Genomic DNA, 26,980 nt, shown 5'->3' on the forward strand with positions numbered 1-26,980 from the left:
TGAATGTTGCTTATCTCAGCTAGGCACATGGACCCCCTTCATAGGCCAATATGTTCCAAATGGTTCAGTTCCACTTGATCTGGATGTTGTTACTACCCTAGGCAGTGACCAATGCTCCCACACAGCTTCTGACCTCCTTGCAGCAAGCTCATCGATAGCATCTTCTGAGACAAGCTAGCGATCAGAATAGAACCAAGGAGACCCATGTTGAAGACGCTGATGCTGGCAAAATAATTATCATGGTGTGTTCAATGCTATGTATACAGGTAAGTGGCTCTGGCATCTCAACGTTTGTGAGAACCCAAAGCAGACAAGTGACCTAACCAGTGACCAGTACATTATGGGACAGTAGTGGTTAGACTATTTCCACAGTAGGGACTATTGCTCTAGTGGTTCCCATCCAAGATGACCACGTGCTGGTGGAGTTTGGCACGGAGGAGGACCGTGTGGTAGTTGGCCTTGCTCAAAACCACACCAGTCCAAATGGGTGTGTAATTGCCTGGGTACTGCTAGGTGCATTGCTGCATGCAGGTGTGTCCCAGGCTGCCGATCTCCCACTCTGTTCCCAACTGCTGACCCTATTCCTACTCTTCCCTTGCTGCCCCAATCCCACACTCCCTACGCTGCTTCTCTCTCCTCCCCTCCTCCGCCCACTGCAGCCCCTGTGCTGCCAGGCCCTCCTACCCCTGCTCCCTCTACCCACTGCAGCCCTGCCCTCCTACCCCTGCTCCCTCTACCCACTGCAGCCCTGCCCTCCTACCCCTGCTCCCTCCACCCACTGCTGCCCTGCCCTCCTACCCCTGCTCCCTCCACCCACTGCTGCCCTGCCCTCCTACCCCTGCTCCCTCCACCCACTGCTGCCCTGCCCTCCTACCCCTGCTCCCTCTACCCACTGCTGCCCTGCCCTCCTACCCCTGCTCCCTCCACCCACTGCTGCCCTGCCCTCCTACCCCTGCTCCCTCCACCCACTGCTGCCCTGCCCTCCTACCCCTGCTCCCTCCACCCACTGCTGCCCTGCCCTCCTACCCCTGCTCCCTCTACTCACTGCAGCCCTGCCCTCCTACCCCTGCTCCCTCTACCCACTGCTGCCCTGCCCTCCTACCCCTGCTCCCTCCACCCACTGCTGCCCTGCCCTCCTACCCCTGCTCCCTCTACCCACTGCTGCCCTGCCCTCTTACCCCTGCTCCCTCTACCCACTGCTGCCCTGCCCTCCTATCCCTGCTCCCTCTACCCACTGCTGCCCTGCCCTCCTACCCCTGCTCCCTCTACTCACTGCAGCCCTGCCCTCCTACTCCCTCTACCGCCCTACCCTCCTACCCCTGCTCCCTCTACCCACTGCAGCCCCCTGCTAGGGTGACCAGACAGCAAATGTGAAAAATCGGGACAGTGGGTGGGGGGTAATAGGAACCTATATAAGAAAAAGACCCCAAAATCGGGACTGTCCCTATAAAATCAGGACATCTGGTTACCCTACCTACTGCTGCCCTGCCCTTGCTCCCTCTACTCACTGCAGCCCCGCCCCTCCCCTCTCCTCTCCTCTCCTCTCCTCTCCGCCACCCCGCGGCCACGCCCTCTTCTTTCCGTCCGGTTAGTGAGTCGCCCGAGCTGCCACGTCTCACCGCTGACGTTACCCGGCCGGCTCGCTTTCAGCCAATCCACTGCCTGGACAGCAAAGCAGAGTCAACCGGGGAGAGAAAAGAAAGGCTCGAGACTACGCATGCGCCGCATGAGGCGCGAGTGTTGCCGGGAAGGTGAGTTCCTACCCGTCTAAGGCTCCGGCAGGATGTAGGAGGAGCCCCCGCGGCTGGGAACTCGCTTTCCCAGCGTCCCCCGCCGCTGCCCTCCCACCATGTAAACCCTCCTTGGGGAGAGGTTTCCCTGTTTCCTGGTTCGGGGCTGGCAGCCATTTTGGGTTGAGGAGCTCAGAGCGGAGGCTGCCGCCTGCGAGGGGACAGGGGAGAAGCTGCTGCCTCCGCTGCCCCGTCGGACGCCTGCATCTGCGGAGCTCCCGCTGGGGGGGTCTGGCCGCCGCCGCTGCTCCTCAGAGCGAGCTCGTTCTCCAGAGGCCGCGGGATCCCCACTGACATGTCCAGCATGAATCCCGAATAGTGAGTCCGGCCGGGGGGGCGGCACTGCGGGGGGCGCTCGCCCGGTACCAGGGGATGGAGGAGGCCGCTGGTGTGAGGCGGGCGGGCCGGGGGAGCCAGGCGGGCGGTTGGCCTCATTGTGTCGGCCTCCCGGCGAGGGGCGGTGCGAGCCGGGGCAGGGATGTGGTGGGGGTGGGGAGGGCTGTCTGAGGGCGGCGGGAGGAGGAGAGGGGGCGGTGGGGGTGGGTAAGGGGTATGGGGAGGCGACATGCGGCCGAGGGGCTGGTATCTCCGGCTGTGAGCGCTGCCGTGGGAAGCGCTGTGTAAGAGCCAGGTGGCGGCATTCTCCCGCTGGGATGAGTGGCCCCGGGCACCTCATTGGCCTGCGGGCTTGGCTACAGCTTTTTTGTAGTAAACGTGACCTGTCTGCCTGCGAGGGGCAGGGCAGTGTCTCCTGGGCCTTAACAGAGGGTATAGGTCACTGGGGTTTGGGCAAGGGGGATGAGAGGGGGACCTGAGGTCACCGGCTAAGCTCTGGGTCGCTGCAACCTGTCAGACCCCAGGAGTGATTTGTGTACAGCCCTGGCAAACTCAGATCCGTTTTGCTTGGTTATTAACAGGCTATAAAGCAAGTGATCCGTCTTCCTGTCAATCTTTCAAGTGGATTTTGCTTCGTACAAAATGTCACTGAAATGCACACAATTAAGAGGAATGAAAAGAGAAACCAATATGGCCTTTTATGCTCTCTGGAGAGTTTGGGTTACCTGTGGCAATCCTCACAGATGGGGAGTGAGGAGGTTTCATGACTTGTCATGAAAAGTTAATGGTATTTTCTCCACTAACCTGAGGAGCAGTAGACCAGGCATTCATAGTAAACTTTGTTTTTAACTTTGATCCAGGTAACCATTGCACGAGAAGGAAGAACTTAATTTGATCAAGTAAATTTCACTGCCACTGTATACTTAAGACTCTACTAAGGCTTGTTTGGTCCCTAAAATATTAAGTTCCTCTTGGAGAGGAAGAGGACCAATGATTTTAAAAACCTGGAAAAATCAGGTCTTCAGAAAGTGGATCTTTCTGACCACTTGCTGTTGGCAACTTAACATTCAGAAGTCCACCCTTCATTTTAGCTGCAAGTCATGTGTGTGTCACATGGCTCTTGCAAAACACATTCTTGCTTATGTAGCTTTTGCAATACTGTGGCTTGATAGTGAAATATTCCTATAGGTCAGGGGTTCTCAACCTTTTTCTTGCGGAGGGCCCCCTGCCCGCCAAATATGCTATAAAAATTCCACAATCCACCTGTGCCACAATAACGGCTTTTCTGCATATAAAAGCCAGGATCAGCGTCAGGCCCCCACAAAGCTACACTGCTCATGCTTCGGCTTCAGCCCTGGGTAGCGGGACTCGGGCCCTGGGGCTTCAGCCCCATGCAGTGGGGCTTCAGCTTTCTACTCTGGGCCCCAGTGAGTCTAATGCTGGCCCTGCTTGGTGGCGCCCTTGTAACCTGCTCGTGGACCCCTGGTTGAGAACCACTGCTACAGGTGATCTCTTGAACTGGAGAGAGACATTTATGGATGGAAAAATATTGTATACTAGTTAATAATAGTACCACTGCAACTTAAGTGAGAGTTTATTTGGTCAACTTAAGTTGTTTGCTTTATTTATTTATTTTAGCAGTCACTACTTTGGGAGTAGAGCTGACTGAGGTCCCTAGTTACTGTTGCCAGGAGGCTGCTGATTGTTAAGAGTAGTGTGACTTTGCCACCTTAAAAGAAAATGTGAAAACAAGCTCTGTTACTTGTTGCTAATACTGTAGGTACTGAAATTAATTTTAAAAATCCTTTATTTTCTTCTGGCATTTTTTGCATTTCAGCTTGGGATAATGAAGCTAGCTTTACCTTGCTGTCCATTATCACAACTGCAATGTTTTGGATATTGGAAAGCAAGAGTGATTCAGTTGTGGACTTAGTTTATTGGCTATGTCTAGATTTCTTAGTAAAATAAATATCAGTAAATCCAGAAATGAATATTTTATTATTCTAAAGGTTTGCTTTTACATAGTGAGTGACTGCTGCTCTGTGACAGTGGCTTTTGAATTCCTTGCTTGACATATGATCACAACCTTGTGTTTTTTGTGCTGGCTAATTAGAAGCAGCCTTGAAATGAGAAGCACTTCAGAAATCTCTTGATAAATGGTAAATCCTTTGAAGGGTAAATCGTTCTTGAGAGAATTAATTTAACCCCCAAATTCAAGATTAGATTGGTTCTGGGTCAGGTTTAATCTTGGACTTCAAGACAAACCAGGATGTTTGGCTTGTTTCTGTGAAGCTGACTAGCTTTGCTTCTTGATAGGATTATGTAACAAAAGTTTTAGAGTGGTTTCAGCAAAAACACTTCTCAAACAAGGTAGTGATTAAATATGATCAGTGAATATAAAGACTTGCAGATTATCAAAGCATTTTCACAATCATTTGACTTTCTGAAATATTCAGCAATCTGGACAACTGCCTACAAGATCTAAAAAAAAAAATAAGCTAGCGCAAATGTTATAATGAAAGCTTGTTAGTGATTCCAACTATTGGAAAAGTTCAGAAACACTTGATTAAAATGTTGTAACATTGAACAATTGGGGTGTGTGTGTGCGCGGGGGGCATGACAGTTTGGGGTGTGTGTGTGTGGGTTTTTTTTTTTACTATATGTTCCTGATATGTCTGGAAGGATGGGAAGTACTTGCACAGACTGGTTTTCAAATAAAACAATTCACACACAAATATTTCATCTTAATATAACTAGTTTTCCAGTGACTAAGGAACTCACTGAGAATTACTAAATTTTACAACTTGGTAAGTAAGTAAACAAAACAAGAAGGAAAATACATATAGTAACATTACAACTTTAGTCCTAATTTTAATTATAAGAGATTTCCTAGAATGAATGCTCTGCATTACTGAGAGACTAGTGGGCAGAAACTCTACATAATACAGAAACTCTACTCAAACATTTAATAACAGTCAGTGTTTCTTGCAGGGAATTATGAGGTGTGTAGATGTACTAATTTTCATTCTGGTTTTGTTCCGCTTGTGGGAGCAGTTGTTGACATACCTGTATGTATCAATGTGGATGTAAACCTACCCTTTCAGAAAAATAGCATGTCTAACAGAGAGACCCAAAATGAGATCTTGCATACTTCAGTTTGAGAAACTGGCATTTAATGTTAGAAAAGCTTCAATATGGAAAAAACTTGTACAAATGCACAGTTTAGGTTAGATAATTCTGGCTTTTTTTTGGTACTATTCAAAGCTTGTCTAAAATAAAGAGGGATGCAAGAGTCCATTAATATCAATCCTTAGTTTTATTTTATCATAGAAATTAGTTAATCGGATATAGCACTCTTCACCCTGTCACAGGGTTGGAGCTGCTGTATACTGTTCTTTGGAGAATAAAGGATTTCCATTGACTTCCAAAGTGACCAAACCATGCCACTCTTAAATTAGAAAGTAACCAGTCTCTGAATGGAAAAGATTAAAGGAAATACAGCTTGCATCATGAGGGTTAAATTCCTTTCTGGACTTCTACTGAAGTGTATATTCTGGAGACTTCACTAATCCATGGCTTAGAAATTGCTTACTCATTACTTTTCTCCTATGAAACTTCTGATACTTTTAAAACTTAAATGGTCTTTACTTTCTTTTATTATCATATTAAAATGGTCCATCCTAAAATTTTAGTCCTTAAACAAGTTCTTTCTATTACTGAATTTCAGGTCTGCATAAGCAGGCATTCTTGCAAGTAAGAAAAATGCTGCTTTCTCCAGTGTAGGGCAAGTTCATGTTTAAAGTGTAAATATTGTGGGTTTTTCCACTTACTGTTGGAGTGCAATAAATAACTTTAATCAATCATAAGTTGACTTAGCTCTGCTTTTGATCTTCCTTTAAATGAGATTTTCATCTTTTCACCTTATTGTACTTCTAAACAGTGCAACTCTTCTCTTGCTGCCATGGTAGAACTAATGGTACCTCATCTTTCAGAGTAACTTTCACATTATTTGATAAGTAAAATCGGCTTAATGAGACTATAAAAGAAAACCAACCACGCTCCTCTCCTAGCCAAAGTTTGATAGCAGAATAAAGAATTTTAAGTGATTTTTGGGATTGCAGTAGGTGTCTATCACCAAAACCGCATCTATTCTTTTTATAACACTGAGTACAAAATCCTAAAGAACACTTTAAATCAGGACACAGATTTCCACTACGTTATCAATTTTGGTCTTACATAAGGGATCACCTAGTCCCATGTTCTGCCTGCATTAGGGTTAAAACCATGCTACTAATTGTTATGTAACCAGTGTGCCCTTAACTTGTGTGGTCAGAAATACTCCTGTTGTGTTGCTAAACTGATCTAGACAAACCATGTCCTATACACAAGTAACCCCAAGCCCTCCTTCCCAACTGCGTTGGTCTGTCAGTTTAAGCATGGAAGGACCAAAGAATCCTACTTCCACACATTTTTGATGTGCATGTGCTGGGTGAAAACAGATGCTGGCTGATCAGAAGTCTGTGGTCCACTCTTTGTTGTCCTCCATTTGTTGCTATTGAAGCACATACAACTCTTGAAAGAGCTCCTGAAGGGCATCTGAGTGGGGTGCTGTGTTCCTCCATGTCCCCACTTTGGTTTCCCAAGCTCCCTGTCAGCCAATCCTTGAAAATTCCTTATGGCTGGCTAAATGCTCTGATTTCTACAACACTATGGCAAACTAGAAATCTGGTGGCAGGCTTTTAATGAATCAAATATGAAAATGCATAATGTCAGCATAGTATTATATTTTAGATGCAGTTATGTACCCAAACTTTGTGTTGGGTTTTTTGTAATGTAAATGTATAGTGGCATTGAGAGTACTGTCAGAAGTTGGATAGGGACACTTTTTGAGAGGCAGCCTTGATACCTTTGCAACTGAGGAGGAAACTGAGGTTTTTGGACACTAGGGAGGGTAAGCATCTCCTTCCCCTCACCTTTTTGGCAGGGGAGATTGGCCATAAACTTACCTTAAAGTAAGGAGGATTCAAAAGCCTTTGTTCCCTTCAGTTTAGTAATCCTAAATGGATGAAATGTCAGCAGATATCCTGAAGCATCTGGGAAGTGTGAACTTCTCCCAGTCATTATGGTGGGGAGTTAACAGTGAACTTGGATTCAGTATTAACTATTTCAATGCTGGACCTTAGATAAACAAGCTAGTGTAACTGTCCATTGTGGGATATAGCAAGTTGTAGGGTGAGATGTAGCAGGGCAGCTCCAAGCCATAAAGCAGCGGTTCTTAACCTTTCCAGACTACTGTACCCCTTTGAGGAGTTTGATTTGTTTTGCATACCCCCAAGTTACACTGGACTAAAAAAGACAATGCTTAGAAAGCAATTTCATAATAGTGAGACACTTTTAAAAAAAAATTTATTCCTGATTTTTTTCTCATTTTTACCACGTAATTATACAATAAATCAGTTGGAGTATAAATATACTATACACTGAAATGTAAATACATAACAGTATAAACAAGTCATTGTCCATATGAAATTTTAGTTTGTACTTACTTTGTTTTAACATAACATAAGAACATAAGAAAGGCCATACCGGGTCAGACCAAAGGTCCGTCTAGCCCAGTATCCTGTCTGCCGACAGTGGCCAATGCCAGGTGCCCCAGAGGGAGTGAACCTAACAGGCAATGATCTCTCTCCTGCCATCCATCTCCACCCTCTGACAGACAGAGGCTAGGGACACCATTCCTTACCCGTCCTGGCTAGTAGCCATTAATGGACTTAACCACCATGAATTTATCCAGTTCTCTTTTAAATTCTGTTATAGTCCTAGCCTTCACAACCTCCTCAGGTAAGGAGTTCCACAAGTTGACTGTGCGCTGCATGAAGAAGAACTTCCTTTTATTTGTTTTAAATCTGCTGCCTATTAATTTCATTTGATGACCCCTAGTTCTTGTATTATGGGAATAAGTAAATAACTTTTCCTTATCCACTTTCTCCACATCACTCATGATTTTATATATCTCTATCATATCCCCCCTTAGTCTCCTCTTTTCCAAGCTTTCTACATAGCCTGTTGTAAAACTCAGCAAATATTTTACTGAGTTGATGTACCTCCGGAAGACCTCTACATACCCCCAACAGTATGCATACCACTGTTGAGAACCACATGCAGGGCCACAGCACCACTCAGGTTTGGCTTGGGCTGGCCCACCCCATTATGGGAGAGGGGTGGTTGCCAGGTCAGATTTGAGAGTTGCATTGTGATCTGCAAAAAGCTATTACAAATTTAAAAAAAATAAAAATTATAGGGCTCTATGGCTGATCATGAATGCCAGCATATAAGATGGAGGCACTTTTAAAGGAGCTTTTGATATTGTGTGCAGCCTATCCTGGCCATTTTAATGTATGGTGACTAACATGAGGAACTATCCTAGTGATGACCAGGCAGCTAGCAGGTTGAGGTATACACTAGAGCTTAGTTTACCTATGCCTGCTAACACACTAATTTTATAGCTGCCTTGTCTTCTTTTGGCTTTTAACTTCTTAGCTAAAAGGTGCTAAGAACACACTTTTTCCCCCCTAGTGAAGACAAGACCATAATGCATCTTTCAGAATCTTCACTATAAGCTATTCTGTTCTCTAAAATGAGGAATAAGTGTCCCTTCTAAATCTTAAGAGTTTTTCCACGACAGTAATCTCAAAGCACTAGCTTGTGTATTGCTAGAAGTATCTTGCTGGCTTTGTAGAGGAGAGAACTACTGCATGGCTCACTTTACTGTTCAGTCTAAATTAGAAATGAGCAGAACTACTCCAAAGTTTCTCAGTTGAGCTGTTGAGTCAGTCTCAAATTTCACTTATAGTTGCTGTTTCTCTTCTTGGCTTACAGCAGAGCTCTTTGATCTTAGGGGCCTGAAGACCTGACCCCTTTGGCCAGAGGATAAATAGTGAGCCATTTGTCATGTACTTTGTCCTCCACTCCTCACTAAAACTGTTTGCCTTTCTGCTGCTCCAAACCTATTGCTAGTAGCAGCACTTCTCTCAGAACAGCTGCCTTCAGGTGGCTGGCTGCCTGCCTGCCTAATCTTTTTGCATGTTCCTCTTGTTTTGATGGAGCATGAGGCAGAATTGTTGGGAAGGCTGGAGGGAGAGGCAGAGGCTCAGAACAACAAGATTGATATAAGTAAACATTGAAACAAACTCATGGACCAGTATGGTTTTCTCTTTAAAATATCTGTCAGTAGCTCTCAAACTTTTGTACTGGTGATCCCTTTCACATAGCAAGCCTCTGAGTGTGACACCCCCCCCTTAAATATATTTAAAAGTTTTTAATTTATAACACCATTATAAATGCTGGATGCGACACAGGATTTGGGGTAGAGGCTGACAGCTCACAACCCCCCTGTGTAATAAACTTGCAACTCCCTAAGGGGTCCCAACCTGCAGTTTGAGAACCCCTGATCTAAGTCCTGGTCTAGGAACAGAATTTAAAGCCGCCGTGACCATTTTATGGTCTGCATGCTAGCCCTAAGCAGGATACTGTAGCTAATAGTCACATTTCCAGTAATCCAGTCTTTAGAGAAGTCAGATTTAGAAGTTGTTACAAGTTTCAGTCTGTAAAACCTTAATTATGGAGTCTGCTTAGTTTACTTGTCTCCACTTCCAAATTGCTAGGGATTTTTATTAAGAATTTTGGGGCAACACTTCTGTAAGAGGTACTTACTTATCTCTAGCTCTTATGAACATGTGACTTGGTGGATGACAGAGAAAATGCTGAGAACCCTTGAACTGTAAACTCCTGCTGCTTTCCTGATCTAGAAACTTTTTTATTAAAAATCTTAAATTTCCATATTTGTAATTTTGATTAAAAACAAATCCCTAGATTCTCTCAAATCTATATATGTGCTTGGTAAATGTGATAGAAGCTAAACCTTAAAAGGGAAAACTATACCTCCTTGTACTTCTAACTTGGCTTTGGAATGACTAGGCTTTTTATATTTAGTGTGTGTGTGTGCAGGGGGGAGGAGATATGAAGCCTTCACCCAGCTATCATACACTTGCTAATCCCTGTTAGTGCCAAAGTGGAGTTTCCTAAGCAACACACAGGGACAGCAAAGTGGTGGGGATCTTAGTATTTGGATTTTGCCTACCGCTTTTTCCAGATGTTGTGGAGATGGAGGGAATGTTTAAACTTCCTCCAGCTAGTTGGTGTCCAGCTGATGAGCAGTGCTAAGATAATTCATATAGGCAATACCAGTCAAGCTAATGGAAAGTTAAGACTGTCATTAACTTGTCCACTTGAGAAGATTCCAGATGTCATTTCTATATTGTGAAACTCCTGTGGCTAAGTAAATGAGTGGTCAGCTTCAAGTCTGTCTTCCTGCCTCCGGCAGCTTAACTTACAACTTAGCATAGCCTCTTGTACATAGCTAGAGTAATGTCTCCTCAAGTTGATGGCTCTAAAGGTAAGAACTCTGTCTAACCTTACTAGGGTGTGGGGAGCATAACTCAGTACTTGCCTTTTTTTGTCTAGGACAGGCTCACTCTATGCTGCAGGATCATTCTAGAGTAGTTGCAGTCTACAGTAGGTAATCTAATAGGCAGTTTCAGTTAAAGGGCTATTTGATTCACTTGTAAATACTGAAGGAATCCATCTCATGTGATTCTTAGCTTGTTGCTCGGCCCTGAGATTAGGGTCCCATTGTGTTAGAGGCTTTACAGACTTGTAAGCTTTTGGGGAAGAGAGATGATTACTATCTAATCAGACAAGACAGTCTGTGGGAGGTCAAGTGTCTGATCTTGGAATAGAACCCAGGTCTTCTGAGTATCTGTCCATGCCCTTTCCACTAAACCATGCTGGAGTGGTGGAGGTGGTAAGAGAATACCTTTATTGTGTTTCACAAGGGGGTCTCATTTTATTTTATTGTCTCCCATTGATCAGGCTGGAATACAAACTTCAAAGCATAATGACATTTTAAATCTAATAACTTTCTTACTGCTTATCCATTCAGCAGATGAAATGGAGGTGGGATGGCAATACAGCTCATAAAGATGGGGGATCTGGGGATACTGCAAGGAAAGAAATGCAGAGGGAAGGTAGACCAATGAGGAAAGTGGGCAGAAATAGTGGTGCATCTGTTTAAGCATGATTGATGTTTGGAAGACTGTAATCTTTTTAAACGAATGTTTGGCTTCTACTGAAGTTGATGGCATTTCCCCCTCAGTGGTCCGGAATATCTTCTGGGCAAGTGGATTGTTCGAACGGTGATGTGAAGATTCTGACTAAGCTAAATGTCCATGCAACTTAAAATATTGTAGTATAAATACTGTCTGGTTCTTTGCAACTTACTAACTGTAGTTTAGGCCAGTTCTCAACCAGGGTACCTGTGGCAGTACACAGAGGTCTTCCATGGGGTACGTCAACTCAGGAAGATTTGCCTACTTTTATAACAGGCTACATAAAAAGCACTAGTGAAGTCAGTACAAATTAAAATTTCATACCCACAATGACCTGTTAAAACTGCTATATATACTATACACTGAAATGCAAGTACAATATTTATATTTAAAATTTATTTTATAATTGTATGGTAAATGAAAGTAAGCAATTTTTCAGTAATAGTGTGCTGTGACACTTCCGTATTTTTATGTCTGACTTTGTAAAGCAAGTTGTTTTTAAGTGAGTCATAACTTGGCGGTCCAAGAGAAATCAATCTCCTGAAAGTGGTACAGTAGTCTGGAAAGGTTGAGAGCCACTGGTTTAGGCTGCTATAATAGTTTGCTTCATATTGCCATGATGTATCATTTATTAAGTTTAGTATCTTGATGTTGAACAATTTTCTTATGTAGATGTTCCAGATTTTAACTTCATTATGCTGTTTGCTGTAGTGATTAACTTTAGTACAAATTTCCTTACACCAGCATCAGATCTGTATAGCTGAGAAATTTTAATGTTTTAAGCAGTTGATAAAGATGTTAATGAGTATAATTGTCATAAGGTCTCACATAATTATATTTCCCTACACTGTTATAGTATCATTAAAAGTAGTCAAATGACTTACAAAAACCGTCTCAAATGGCACCTTCATGTGTCTGGAAATAAGTATCTCCCTGCCAGACTATAGGAATGACCAATATACAGCTCCAGATGTACCAGAGATGAGCAGGATATCTTTCTATGTCTTACTATGCTATCAAACATTTAATCACATAAATAGATATTTGAAAATCACTGAACAATGTGGCCCAAACTATAGTTCTATATTTCAGGGGTGGCTTAATGCCACTGCCCTATAATTTTCATGATTGATAACTCCCTATTTTAAACCTACAATGTAGACTGATGTTCAGGAGAGAACAAAACGCTACTCTTCAGTACAGTGCACGTCTCCTAAAGAAGCTTTGATCTTTTAGTATTACACTGTCCTATTTGTCTTGAATTATGACTGACTTATATTTGGTTCAATAGACTTAGGCTGCTAGTACTAATGAAATAGAATCTTCATTTCTCTTTAAGTTGAAGCTTATTTAAATTCTTTGCCAAAGGGAGGAATCTCAGAACTCAAGGCTTTAACTTTCTTAATTGAATACCAGACAGCTGCCACTTACAACCAATCTTCAGTATAGTAATATTGGCATCAATACTGAAGTATTAAATCAATACCTTTTTAAAATGTACAAGTTGTAGTTAACTTGGTTTCTCAGATTTGAATCCTTAATATTGCTGATTTCAAAAGTACAAATGCCTTGGAGCAGTATTAATTCTACATTCCATATTTGTCATTCTGGTGGCTGGGATCTTTAGCTAATAAATGGTCAGTTCTGACCTAATACACTTAGCTAACAACAGGCAGAGTAAAGAGTTCATAGTTGATTACTCTGTGGAGCTGCCTAGTCACATTGGACACCTTTTGGAGCATGAAAATCTCTGTTCCGGTTTGCCAGTAGCAAACATTCTGTCTCTAAACTAGAAGGCAATATGAGTGGAATGGAATAGATAATGATTTTCTGTCATCTTTAGCTCTTGCTCAGTCAAGACTATCAAATACTCTTGTATTCATTAAGATACTGATAATATGATCACTTACGTTTCAGTGATGGCTATAGCAAATTTTTGTGTTGCCTTCCTTCTGAGACTTAAAGACAAACTTCAGCCAGTTTTAAAAAAATCCATTAAGATATTTGACTGACAATGTTCAATTTTTAAGCAACAAGGGTGTAATTTAGAAGGCACAAATTCTGTTTTGGTACTGAGTAGGTAAATTGTACTGATTCCAAAAAAGGAGGTGGAATCAAACTTTACTTTTTTTTTTCTAAATTAAAAAAAAAAAAAACTGTCCGTTCCCAGCTTTTCACTCTTCTGCTGTGACCAGGTATTGTGGTGTAAATGTTTGAGTTGGCTCTCAGATCTTAGCAGCAACTGTTAATAATAAAAATCTTTACTTTTTGCTAGTTGATGCAGCCTTAGTACAGTTAGTACTAGGATAATAAATCCTTACTTCTGAGAATTTATGCTATTTAGAAACATGAGTATACTGACTGACAATTGTGACAGTAATGTATTTGACTTGAGTGCACAAAGGAGAACAAGGTCTAGTTAAAACAAATTGTGTTTCTGGTACATGACAAAACATTACATGAGTACTGCACGTGTGAAGAACGTACTTCAGACACTGAATCTTCCATTCCAGCATGTCAGTTTTTACTGCTATTTAAATAAAGTATACTGTACAAAACTGTAAAGACTGAATAGTAATCTTGTGAGGGAGGAAAAAGTACTTGTATTTCCTGACAGTAATGGTAGCAAATTGCTATTTCTTTGCAATTGTATTACACCAAAGTATATGGTCTGAGTAACTCAAATTCTTCAAATATCAGATTTAAATTTCAGTGGTATATAAATACTAACATAATATCTTTCTCTTTGCAGTGACTATTTATTCAAGCTACTTCTGATTGGAGACTCTGGTGTTGGGAAGTCTTGCCTTCTACTTAGGTTTGCAGTAAGTTCAGTTATGCTTTCAAAGCTATTTTGTCAATTTATATAAAAAGTTGTATTCAAGCAATTGTAAGTGAGGAGATGTTTCCATTTGAGGAGACTGATACTTGACTTTCCGGGAGTTGGTATGCCAAGGGAAGATCGGTGGGTCGAAGAGGGTACTTTGCTTATTCTCTTCTTCCCATATTTTACTGATGCAGCTAATTGGATTGTTCTGTCACAATGACTTATGAATGGGTAAGAACTGAATAAATCAAAATTGCCACTATAAGTTAATCAAGGAAATAACTGCTTGATCTGTTCTACTTTTCACTTTAGAAAACAAGGTATTTAGTCTGTCAGACACAGTTCTTGTGTTAAGGTTGCATTCACAAAGGAAATAATAGTTAACTACTATTAGAAATCAAGGAACATGCCAGTAAAGGCAATAGTATCACAGCAATCTAAGGTCACATCTTCGTATTTGTATGGCAATACAAATACATTTGAACACTTAACCTTCAGATTACTTTTCATGTCCAACGTATAGCCGCCTACAAACACATCCAGTTAATCTAAACTGTATGCTTTGGGAAGACTGTGTTTTAAAATGTTCTTTAAAGTCTTACTAATACTTACGAGAATAGCATAGCTGAAGTTGCGTATCTTAGATCGACTTACCTCCCGTCCTCACGGTGCGGGATCGACAGCCGCGGCTCCCCCGTAGGCTCCGCTTCCGCCTCTCGCCCTGGTGGAGTTCCGGAGTCGACGGGGAGCGCGTTCGGGGATCGATTTATCGCGTCTAGACGAGACGCGATAAATCGATCCCTGATAGATCGATCGCTATCCGGTGGGTAGTGTGGACATACCCTTAGTCTGTCACTGTCTAATTCAAATGTGCAAAAGCCTATCCGTAAGGGTTCCATGTCACTGACAAATTAGTAGTTCTCTAGAGTTGCATAGCTTAAGTCCACTTGTGTGTAAAGCTAGAGTTCAGGGTAAGGAGGCCTATTCAAGCAAAATAAGTAATAAAATACTGAACCACAGCAGCAAATGAAGCTAATCTGCAACAAATTCCTCTTGGAGTAATCTGTCTAGCTTCTCTCACTGTAAGTTTCCACTTGATATTTATCCTGGATTTTTTTTTTAACTTCTCAATGTATATTTTTAATAATTTCAGAATGGAAGAATGTACCATATGTACTCGTTCATAAGCTGTTTTTGTGTGCTTAAAAAAAAAAAAAAGGAAGCACCAGAGACAGGGGTCAGCTTATGAATGGGTATAGAGAGGGAGAGGTGGGACACCGCCCCTCCCCCCAACAGAGGGAGCAAGGAGAGGCAGCAGAGCCAGAAGGGAAGAGGCAGGGCCAGAGTCTCCGCTTCTGGCCATGCTGCTCTTCCCCCAGCCTCCAAAGCAGCTGCAGCTCTGGGGCTGGCAGGCTGCAGCCGTGCCGCTCGGCCCCACCCCCCAGAGCAGGCTGTGGCCGAGCCGCCCAGCCTGCCGGAGCAGCTCCAGCCAGGCCAGAGACCTCCTCCCCAGATAAGGTGGGAAGGGATGGAATTGGGAGAGTGTGGGGTCACAGGCTAGGGGTGGGGTCATGTGGGGGGTGGTCACAGGGGTTACTCCCCTGACCTCCAGCTTCTCTCTTCTCCCCCCCTCCTCCCCCCAAAATTTTCCCACCAGTTGCTGTCCCAGCCCATCAGGGTAAGCAGCTGGCATGCTGGGACACTCTGTTTACTTAGGTTTACCTCCGTGCCTGCGGACGTTTGAGGGAAACAAACATCTCGGCTGGCCTGCGGCTTATCCTGATGGCCCAGGAGCCAAAGTTTGCTGACCCCTGAATTATAGGGCCGGCTTATGAATGGGTCATAACAAATTTCCATTTTTACTTATCCATCGGGGGGGGGTCGGCTTATAAACGAACCGGCTTATGATCGGGTATATACAGTAATCAAATGGAATCTTTAAAGGCAAAGAGGCCTCTGACACAACACATGGATCAAACTACATTGCTGCAAAGACTGTTTATTGCCTTTACTGATAAGAAATTTAATCCCTCTTAATTGGAGCCAGACATGGCAGTATTAAGAAGTAACTTACTTTAAAGTAACAATCTTTTAAGAGAATCAAGTTTCACATTTCCTGTTTTTCATATGCATGAGTCACTTAGCATTGATTTACATAGGCTTCCTTTTCAACTTGTTGGCTAAATGGTCATTCAAACTTCTTTAAACTTGCTGATTACTTTTTGCTTTGTTTATGCCACCTAAATGGCCCAGTACCAAGTCTCAAGATGAATTAAATGCAGTATCAAACTTTAAAAAGGGCACCAAGTGGTCGGACTATTTAGTGTGCCTTGCTTGAAGGAAGGGGTTGTGAGCACATTTCTGAATTGATATGCTTTCTCCCTCCATGCATCCCCCAGCTCAAGAGATTCCTAGCTTTCTGGCTCCTTTCCTTCATGATGGCTATTGGTTACTTGGATTTGTATTCTATAGTTGGAGTATTGGTAATCAAGAAATGTGAATTTGTTGCATCCCAACTGTTAGAAATCCTTACTGGGTTTATTGCTGTGACAGCTAAATTTATGACTCTTAACACCTCTTGCAGATTTTCATTTAGAGACCATCTTGCTTGTGCTGCATGTCACCATTCTTCTTCCCTATTTCATCACTTAGGGTCAAACATTTACACACAATATCTTTGCTTTAAGAGTTCATCTTCTTTCCCAAGACAGTCCTCCATTAATTTAATTCTTTCCACGCCAAACGTCTCTAGTGCAATAGAAGATTTGGATGTCTGGTGTAGAATGTGCAGTAGAAGCTGTCTATAAGTAAATATACCTTGAAAGAAAAACCCTTAACTTCCCATTTCACTTCCTAGTTTGAAAGATGATAATGTTCTTGTTAGTTGTGCCATTTTGCATAAAGCTTCATCTAAATGTGTTTAGAAAACTTAAATAAAATGAGTCTTATTTCTAAGTAACCTGAAGAGGTGACTCCTAAACAAGAGATGTTAAAAACAAACGTCACTATTCAGACAGGGATCCTAATAGAATGGTGTTAAACTGTTTTTAGGATTCCCCATTTCTTAATTAATGAGACCATGAAAAACTTTCAAAAGTGACTTGGGTACCCAAGTCCCATTGACTTTTAATGAAATCTAGGCTCCCAAATCTGTCAGTGGGACTTAGTTCCAAAAATGGAACTAACTTGAGTACCTGTAGGGGAAAACTTTCAAAACCTCCTATTTATATGCTGGTAGTGTGGAAGGGGCCTTGTTCATGGGCCCCATTGTGCTAGGCACTGTACAAAGACCCCATCCCAATTAACATAATGTAGTACACTGCTACCTTGATATAACGCCACCCGATATAACACGAATTTGGCTAGAACACGGTAAAGCAGTGCTGCGGGGGGGGAGGAGGGGCTGCACGCTCCGGTGGATCAAAGCAAGTTCAGTATAACGCGGTTTCACCTATAACATGGTAAGATTTTTTTGGCTCCCGAGGACAGCATTATATCGAGGTAGAGGTGTAGTAGAATGTGGGCATTTTATGAAGCAATATACAGGGCTTGTTTCTTCACCATGGGTATCTGATATTCCTACAGGAGAGATTTAAGATTTGATTGGTTTATAATCGCTAAACTCATTTTTCTCTGGTTCTAGGATGACACGTACACAGAAAGTTACATCAGCACAATTGGTGTGGATTTTAAAATCAGGACTATAGAGTTAGATGGAAAAACAATCAAACTTCAAATAGTAAGTATGTCTTAACTCTCAGATAATATTCAGAGGCTATTAATAGTAATCATGTAAATTCTGACTAATGCGTAACTTTATTGATCTGGCACAGTGCACATTTTTCTGCATGTTTAGTAAAATATTGGGCAGATTTGTCAAATGTTTCAATAAGCAAGTATGAACTATTTTTTTGAAAACCAAGTTGCATAGTTATTTGCACGTTGTAAGCAAGCATATGCTTGAGGTACTACTTTTGACTCTCAATCCTAAGATTTCTCACACAAATATCTTGCTTAGTTCTTGATAGGATTTTCCACCTGCACTTATTACAATGCTTGTAGACAATTTTATAGGATACACAGAGATGTCTTCATCTAAGTTGAAAGGTTAAACAGCATCTCAGAGTTGCGAATTGCTTAGATTATGAGCAAAAATGAAGCATAAGGAAAACACTTGGGCTCAATCTAATATCAAGATGGTTAAAGAATAGTGGAGGACACGTGTCATTTAACAAATGCAGGTTCAGGTACAGATCTCTTAAGACACAAATAGCCTGAAAAATCTACCTTGCGTTGTAACGAATTGCTTTATAGTAACTATCTTTGAAGTTACTACCATTTGCACAGAAAGCAAACTATTGAATATAAATTGCCCAATACATACACGTTCTTTGCTGGTACTCTTAAATGCAGCAACCTCAACTTGGTTAGTGTTTGGGTAACTGATCCTTGGTCTTTAGTGTACAACTAGGCCTCATACTGCAAGATGTGAACTGGAAGGTTCAACCTGAACACTTGAGGAAGGTAAACACTCTTAACCTGCATTGCTAAAATTCTTCATACTAAATTCTTTCTTCCAGTAAGAATGTTCAGATTAACCTTACACCTTGAGTTTGCTGAAACGCAGACTTGGGGATGTAGTATTAACACTTAGCCTTTACAGGCTTTATCTTTAGATCTCAAAGCACTGGAAAACTGACACAGGTTACCCACATTGGTATACTGGAGTTAATGTTTAATTTGCTAAAGTCAAGTAATAAGTAGGTAGACTTCAGTACCTTCTGTTGCCAATGGATGTCTACCAAAATACAACAATCACAAGTTTGTATATAGCAGCAGCAGCAGACTAAACACACTTGTGTAAAAAGCATTCTTTACTTGGCACTAAGAGCAAAAATGGCCCCTTTGAAGTGTGTTAGGGCTTTGAAAAAAACCTCTTGCTTAGGAAGAGTAGAAACTGTGCAGAGTAGATTGAGGGAACTGCTATCCACCCTTCCTTGGTGGGAAAGGCAAGGAGAAGAATGGCTCAGATATTACTGATTCTTCAGGAGAAGAGGGGAAGGAAAGCAAAGTGGCCCGTGAGCTGTTTCTCTGTAGAAAGACAGATGCAGAAGGAGGAGTTGGGAGCTCAAGGACCTGCACTTGCTGGGTGTCCTCAGATATGAGCTGCATAAAGAAGGGGTGGGAACAGAATTTTTGGCAAGGTGTAGAAGTGAAGGTGTAACAGTGTGAATTGTATATATGAGGGGGTGGTACAGGTATCTTTCACCTGGCCTCATCGGCTTAGTCTGTGTGTGAGGAGGTATTAAACACTCTTAAAACCCTGCCTTATATCAAGCAATGTGTGTAAATTACACTTCTTGATTCTGCCCAACTGCAGCTTCTCCACTCTGACTTAGACTTTGCCATAGTTACAGTAATCTAGCTAAGGTGAAACCGTATTACACTCTGCTTAGAACTGAAGGTTCTGGATGTTCCTCAAGGACAGTTGAGTGCAGATGCAGCAGCCTGTCTCAACTGCATTTTGCCCCTATTGGCATATAGAACATGCTTTGTACTAGCCACTTACTTGAGTAGAATGTGAAGAACTTTATCTTTAAATCCCTGAATGGTCTTCAGCTGCCTACCAGGAAACATGACTTTTTCTCCTGTGTTTTTGCAACACTTACAAGCTGCTTTGGTTTTTGGTTCCTGGAATAGATCCAGTTTTCAACAGAAAGCTCTTACCTACAAGATTTGTTCTCTTGTCCAGTTTAGGACAGGTCTGGGATGACCTGTCTAGCAAGGTATTTAATGGCTACCATAACATGGAGTGCATGGGTAGGGCTAATGAATGGTGGTAACTAATTTATTTTGGATGACTTAAGTATTCTGTGTAATGTAAAGTGCCCAGATTCTATGGGGATAGGAGCCAAAAATACTTAAACTAAAACAGCTGGGTTTGGAATAAGCCTAAAGCAAGCATTAGCAATAGTCCTTGCATTTCAAGCTCTGGACTACCTACAGCATACCTTCCTTGCATTAGTCTCTGCTCTTAGAGTGCCAATAGACAGGGGACAGTGACTTTCCAATCTGAATTAATGTAAGTGCATTGAGCTATACTACTCTGCAATAAAGGAGATATTACTACCATGACATGGGCACTCCAAAGTTTAAGATCAACAATATTAGAACTGAAGTATTGCATTAGTACTGAAAAAAATTATGGGGAAAAAGCTTAAATCTAGAAGCAGCTCTTCCAGTGAGAGCAGGAGCCTTTTGGAAACTCATTCTAGCCACTTCAGGTCAGAAGTTGTTTAGAACACTTCAGGCATAGTTGAAAATAGAACTACTATTGTAGGTGGTGTTTTCATAATTTAATTTTCCCATGCTAAATGCACAAAGTTATTTGTAGATGGCTTGCTAAAGTTAGTGACTAATACACTTAGACAAATGGATTTGCTTCTATAAAAACCCTTGTGAGAAAACTAAAAGGTACAATTGTTAAGGCCTCATCTATACTAGTAAAACTGTTGCTGAAAAGGGACCGCTCTTATCCCTGCACTGAGGGGTGTGAGGGCTTACACTTCCCTTTCTTGGGGGCTGGTGCATCCTTCTGTGCAGTTTAGGTCAGGTCTTGTGTTATTGGGGTGCAGGATTGTCTTGGTCCTGTCCCCTCCTTCTCCTGGCCTGATTCTCTCTTCTCTCCCCACCCCCCGGTCCCAGGAGCGGTTGTGGTGCTGGGGCTGCCCTAGGTGGGTGAGCCTCCTGAATCCAGGCTATTACCAGGGAGGTTATGGCTGTCTAGGGGGGGCTGCTCTTCACCAGCCTAGGTGACACTTAAGCATTGTAGCAGAACAATAAATCTAGCCCAAGGGGTGTCAGTGATAGTTGATATAGTTGAATCATACATTTTGACGACTGCTTCTGAAATGATGCTAAACATAGCTTTTTTTTGGGGGGGGGGGGGTGTTTACACCTGCAGTTCAGCTGCACTTCTGCTGAAACAGTTGACAATGGTTGTCTTTGCTAATGTAGACAAGGATTTAGTGAAGTAGCTTAACATGCCTTCAGCTGCCTTCAGCAGTATGCCCTTGACCTATTATGATAGAAATTGGCTTTAAACTAGTTTCCACCTGCTTTCCAGCCTTGCCTATGCCTCAAAGGCAATCAGTTTTAACACTTGTGTATCTTGCATCTGGGAAACACAAGGCTTGACAAGCCATTTTTGAGTGGGCTGGGATAGGTGTAGTTCTAGTTGGATGTAGGAGTTACTGCTGCAACTGATCTGATGGAAGCCAGTTGAAGGTGATTGCCTCAGTAGTCTTCACAGCATTGCGTTGGCTTTGGGTGGTGAGTTTCTTTGGCTATCCTACTTTCATTCAGTTTCTTAGGAGGAAAGAGGATGCCTGGTTAGTATTGTCAAACTGTAGGAAGATGAAAGTTTTTTCTATCTACTTGCGGTAGTACTTCTTATGGACTTGCAAGGATCATTTTAGAGTCTTGTTCCGCTGCAATAATCTTTCTCGTATTGGGGAGGCTGCTTTATCGCACTGAAGTTCTAAAACGTGACCAGACTAGTGTTCAGTGAATAGTTATTGTAAAGCAGTGGTAAGATGACCGACTTGTCTTATCTGAGGGTGTTAAGGGATGTTTATACTCCAACTGATTGTGTATAATTGGGGAGCTTCATTAGATTGATTTTTACAATCCAGTTAAAAGACTAACTTTAGTCTCTCTGGTACAGTTACACTTTTTGTTTAGACCTCTAACAATCTTAATTCTCACACTTTGCAGTGGGACACAGCAGGCCAAGAGAGATTTCGAACGATCACCTCCAGTTACTACAGAGGAGCCCATGGCATCATAGTTGTGTATGATGTTACAGACCAGGTAAGGTCTAAATTAGACACTCGTGTAGTGCTTTACACATTGAGAAACAACTTAGGCCAATAGACATACAAAGTCAGTTCTTTCAGATGTAGATTTATTTGGCTCTTGAATTATGCTCACACACCTTATAGGCTATGAATTGGTATTTCTGAATGCTAAAAATAATCTGGTCACACTTGCTGAATATCTTTAACGGATCAGTTTTCTCCAGACTTGCACCAATATTACACAAACTTAAGTTAGACACAGCTTCAAACTTCTGATTTCTCTGGGCTTCAAGTTGGGGGAGTGGTGTCATGTGGAGATGGAAAAAAATCAACAAAACTTCACAGGCAGCTGAGACCTGGATGCATCAAAATGTACTGGTATTGGCAGCAGGAACAAACATCAGCACAAAAGGGTTAAAACTACTTGTACTTTAAGTTAACTGAAGGAAAACTCCTACTTTCCAAGGGCAAATGCTCCTGCTTTATTCCATGTGTACTTAAGCTTTGTGTGGCCTAGAGTCAGAATTGCTGTAGTAGGATTTACTCTCATACTCCCAGGGGGAGAGCTGTCATACTGTTTTATGTTCCTTCTGAAATAAAAGCTAGTTGAGAATCTTCAGTGACATGGGATTTATTGCCATCTCCTAAATGAATAGGAAACGTCTTAACGTCAGCAAATTTACTTCCATCACGCATGCATTATCTTGGCAAACTATTATAATAGGCTTTCCTGTAGGCTTCTTGTCTTGTAGATTTAATGAGGGCATCTAACACTATAAAAACAAACTTCTGCAATATGCTTGTTGCCCTCCTATTCACTTAACTCTTTTGTATTCAAGTTACTGCTCACTGATGGCTTTTGCAGAATGGGTGGTTCCAGTGGCATGACTTGTAGGGATTTTTGCTGCAAAGGCAGCTGAAGATGGATTTGGGCCCCTGGATCCCAGTTAACTGAACAGTATAGGATTGGTTGACCATTCCTCAGTACCAAGTACAAAACAGCGTTCTCTGAAGCTTGCCCTAAAGGAACAACTCAAAACTCACTTCTCAACGGGTTTGACTTTTTAGTAGTCCAATGTCTGCCTTTGTTTTATGAAGGTGAAAAAACATCCTTTCCTTTGGCTTACACTTGTATCCAGTGGTACTTGGCATATGGCCAGTTTCACTTATGTCCTGCTTTGACAGCTCAAACATGTTTTCCAGCTACTTGGAGTCTAGGCTCCTCTGCAGAGCCAGTGGAGGCCCTGGGGCAGGAAGCTCTCATTGGTCCAATACATGGCCTGGAGGAAACATTTGTGGATGGGTATATTAGAGGCTTCCATAATGCTAGGGATAGATCGGAATCCCTGGGTCTTTTTAGGGCTGGGGGAAGCACTAGGGCTAGAGGAACCAGCATACACTAGTGCAGGATTGGAAGAACATAAGATACTCGTGAGGAAATTTTGCACCAAAAAATTAAATTCTGCAAATTTTATTTTTCAATAAATGTGGAGGCTCCAGCATGGCAGTGGGGAACACAGGCCACTGGCTGCACAGAGATGGGAGATCACCCTGCAACCTCCCCCCACCCCAGGGACATTGATTCAGCAGTGAAGCTGCACCAACCCCGACAGTGCAAAGGCCGGACCTGCCCCAGAAACACCCTCATTTTTGCTTAACATCAAGGAGATAAATACATGCAAAGCATCTGAAATACAAACTATCACTGGATATGCAGATGATGCATTTTATAATAGTGCACTTGCGAAGGCTGTCTCAATTTCTGAATAACAATGAATGGTACTGTAATGGCACTGGTTTCTTGGAGAGGAATACTTAAAGTAATCTCTTATCTTCTAGGAGTCCTTCAATAATGTAAAACAGTGGCTGCAAGAAATAGACCGTTATGCCAGTGAAAACGTTAACAAGTTGTTGGTAGGGAACAAATGTGACCTGACCACAAAGAAAGTAGTAGACTATACAACAGCAAAGGTATGTCAACTGGCTTATTAATGATCCAGTCACATAAATGTGTTTTCAAAACTGAACCCACTTGAATGCATCCTACTTAAGTAAATAACTCACTTCTATTAGTCCTCAAATGTGCTGGTGCTAGAAAATGCAACTCCTGGTGTGTCCCTTCAAGTGTTATGAAGTGCACACGATCAAATTTAGGGGTTGTGCTGGGGAGGGATGGTGGTTTGAGCCAGTAGTAGTTTTTCCTGAACATTCATAAATCCATTTTTAATTTAAAGTAACTCAGGTGAATCCTGAACTTTCTAGTAGCAAGTATTAAGACTTACTCTTTGCTATTTCTCAATTCACAGGAATTTGCAGATTCCCTTGGAATTCCATTTTTGGAAACCAGTGCAAAGAATGCAACAAATGTAGAACAGTCTTTCATGACCATGGCTGCAGAGATTAAAAAACGAATGGGTCCTGGAGCTACAGCTGGTGGTGCAGAAAAGTCCAATGTTAAAATTCAGAGCACTCCAGTCAAGCAGTCTAGTGGAGGTTGCTGCTAAAATTTGCCTCCCCCTTTTGTCTCACAACAATGAATTTTGCAATCTGAACCCAAGTGAAAAAAATTGCCTGAATTGTACTGTATGTAGCTGCACTACAACAGATTCTTACCGTCTCCACAAAGGTCAGAGATTGTAAATGGTCAATACTGACTTTTTTTATTCCCTTGACTCAAGACAGCTGACTTCATTTTCAGAACTGTTTTAAACCTGTGTGTGCTGGTTTATAAATGTGTGTAATCCTTGTTGCTTTTCCTGATACCAGACTGTTTCCCGTGGTTGGTTAGAATATATTTTTTTTGTTTTGATGTTTATATTGGCATGTTTTGATGTTGGGTTTAGTCTTCTGAAGATGAAGTTCAGCCATTTTGTATCAAACAGCACAACAGTGTCTGTCACTTTCCATGCATAAAGTTTAGTAAGATGTTATATGTAAGATCTGATTTGCTAGTTCTTTCTTGTAGAGTTATAAATGGAAAGATTACACTATCTGATTAATAGTTTCTTCATACTCTGCATATAATTTGTGGCTGCAGAATATTGTAATTTGTTGCACAATATGTAACTAACAACTGAAGAAATGTTTAATAAATATTGTACTTATTGGAAGTAATATCAAACTGTATGGTGATAAATATTGTCTTAATTCTTATGGCTAAGGGGGAAGTTTAGGCTTGCATTGTGCCCAAAATGTATCATGTGCAGTAATGGCACTTTAGACCCTCTAGTAGACCAAACACCCTTCCCAAAAAATGTAACTAGGAAGTATGGCCTAAAAGACTAAGTTGTCATAGTCCTTCAGGCATATATACTGTACTTGAAAGACACTTTAAGAGACTAATGTTCATGGAAGCATAATGCATTCTGAATGTACAGTATTTTTTCCCCATCTTAGTCTATGAACTTTAATTTATTTCTGAAGGACTTCCTTTAGAAATTCTAGTCTACTTTGCTCTGTATTAGAGGTGGAAAACATTTTTCCTAACATGTGAATGACTTAACTAACAACTCAAGGTGATGTAACTCTGCCAGTATGTCATGTCTTTCTATATACTGTTACTTCCATATTCTTTTAATCAAATACTGTTTTGACTTTATTTAATAAACTTAGTGCAACAACTTAGTTACTATTCAATTCTGCACAAGGCATCAGTAGGATGAAACTGTGAAGTGATACTAAAACCGTTGAAAGGTCAGTAAGAAGCCACCAAAAAATTGTACCTTAAAATTAAGGAACTGATTAAAAAAGACTTCAAAATTAAGTAGCAGCAAAGTAGCTGAGTCAATTAAAACCAAATGCACATGTGATCTGATCTTTGTACAGAAGAACTAATCAAATCATTCGTGCCTGACACAGGAAGCTAGCCTGTAGCACTTCCTATAAAGGTAAAATTGTTCAGCTTTATCTAGAACTGCAATTTTCAGTTTACTTTGTAAATATCTCATGTTTAAAATGACCATCCAGACATTCATTCCCTCCTGGGTAAAAATACTCACGTGTAATTGCAAAATATAACTTGGGTATGTTGTGAGATGCAAACTATAAACAAATTGGTGCAAATCTGCTTTTTGAATCTGGGAAACAAATTCTGGGGCAGCAGCTCTTTACAAAAAACTTATTACAAACTTTTTTTTGGTGTCCATTTAACAGGCAATCATAATACCTGGTACTAAAATAAGTGTTAATAGTATTGTCATATGACTGAAAGGAGTTGAACTTTCCATCTGAGAAACTGTCAGTGGTATACTTTGTATTATAGATACATGCTTGTTGGACCAATTCAGACTAATGTAAGGTGACCTGCTTTTATACGCAGGAGTGTTGGTATTTGGGTATTGATAACTGCTAATGAGATCAGGAAATGGGCAATATATTCTGAAAGAGTGTTCACTGAAGGAGGGGAAAAAACACTTTCAAATGAGACTGCCACACAAGTGAATTCATTTATTTCTAAATGTCAAGCTGCCTGCTACATGCAATCCAAAACCCTACTGTTCATATATAGTAATAAAAGTCTTGCAAAACCAACTTGGGCTACACCATTAAGTTGTCTTTGGTGTTTTGCTAAATCATGCTGCAGTGAACTTTGTCTTCATGTGGTGGCGCATCTGTGCATGCTAAAGTTTAAGGAAAGATCTGACTAGGGATCTATCTAGGGCAGGGAGAATAGTGAGGAGTGAAGAACAGTAGACTATCAGTTCAAACTCTAGGAGTCTGCCATTGCTTAGCAGCAGAGGTAGGAAGCAAGCTTCCTCGAAACCAAAGCTACAACTACCAGTACATTACAGGCCTGCCCTACTGATTTGTTTTTAAAATGTGTGGTTAAATGGATTCTAACACCATGTAAACTTCACAATCTCATACTGCTTGCACTGCTCCCCTCTTGAAATGCTGGAAGGGATAGAATTCTAATCCCACTACTACCAGATCCAGCTGAATTAGTTTCCTAGCTAGACAAATAGCCTTACAGGTAGCACATACAAGAAATTTGAAAGTCTT

The 26,980-nt window shown here is 41.7% G+C and overlaps 1 protein-coding gene across 1 annotated transcript; it reads left to right on the plus strand.

Moving 5' to 3' along the window:
• Window positions 1-1,921: 1,921 nt before the first annotated feature.
• On the plus strand, window positions 1,922-25,599 carry RAB1A (RAB1A, member RAS oncogene family). Its single transcript, XM_065402268.1, has 6 exons — window positions 1,922-2,108; window positions 14,046-14,118; window positions 17,764-17,859; window positions 21,897-21,992; window positions 23,819-23,950; window positions 24,286-25,599. The coding sequence occupies exons 1-6, from the start codon at window positions 2,086-2,088 to the stop codon at window positions 24,481-24,483; spliced, it is 618 nt and encodes a 205-aa protein (XP_065258340.1). The 5' UTR covers window positions 1,922-2,085; the 3' UTR covers window positions 24,484-25,599.
• The last annotated feature ends 1,381 nt before the right edge of the window (window positions 25,600-26,980 follow it).

This window comes from Emys orbicularis, chromosome 3, assembly GCF_028017835.1.
Source record: "Emys orbicularis isolate rEmyOrb1 chromosome 3, rEmyOrb1.hap1, whole genome shotgun sequence".
NCBI lineage: Eukaryota > Metazoa > Chordata > Testudines > Emydidae > Emys > Emys orbicularis.

Coding starts and splice junctions, on each gene's coding strand:
- RAB1A (XM_065402268.1), top strand. CDS start 2,086: ATGTCCAGCATGAATCCCGAATA. Junction 17,860..21,896: donor AAACAATCAAACTTCAAATA/GTAAGTATGTCT, acceptor CACACTTTGCAG/TGGGACACAGCAGGCCAAGA. Junction 21,993..23,818: donor TGTATGATGTTACAGACCAG/GTAAGGTCTAAA, acceptor CTTATCTTCTAG/GAGTCCTTCAATAATGTAAA.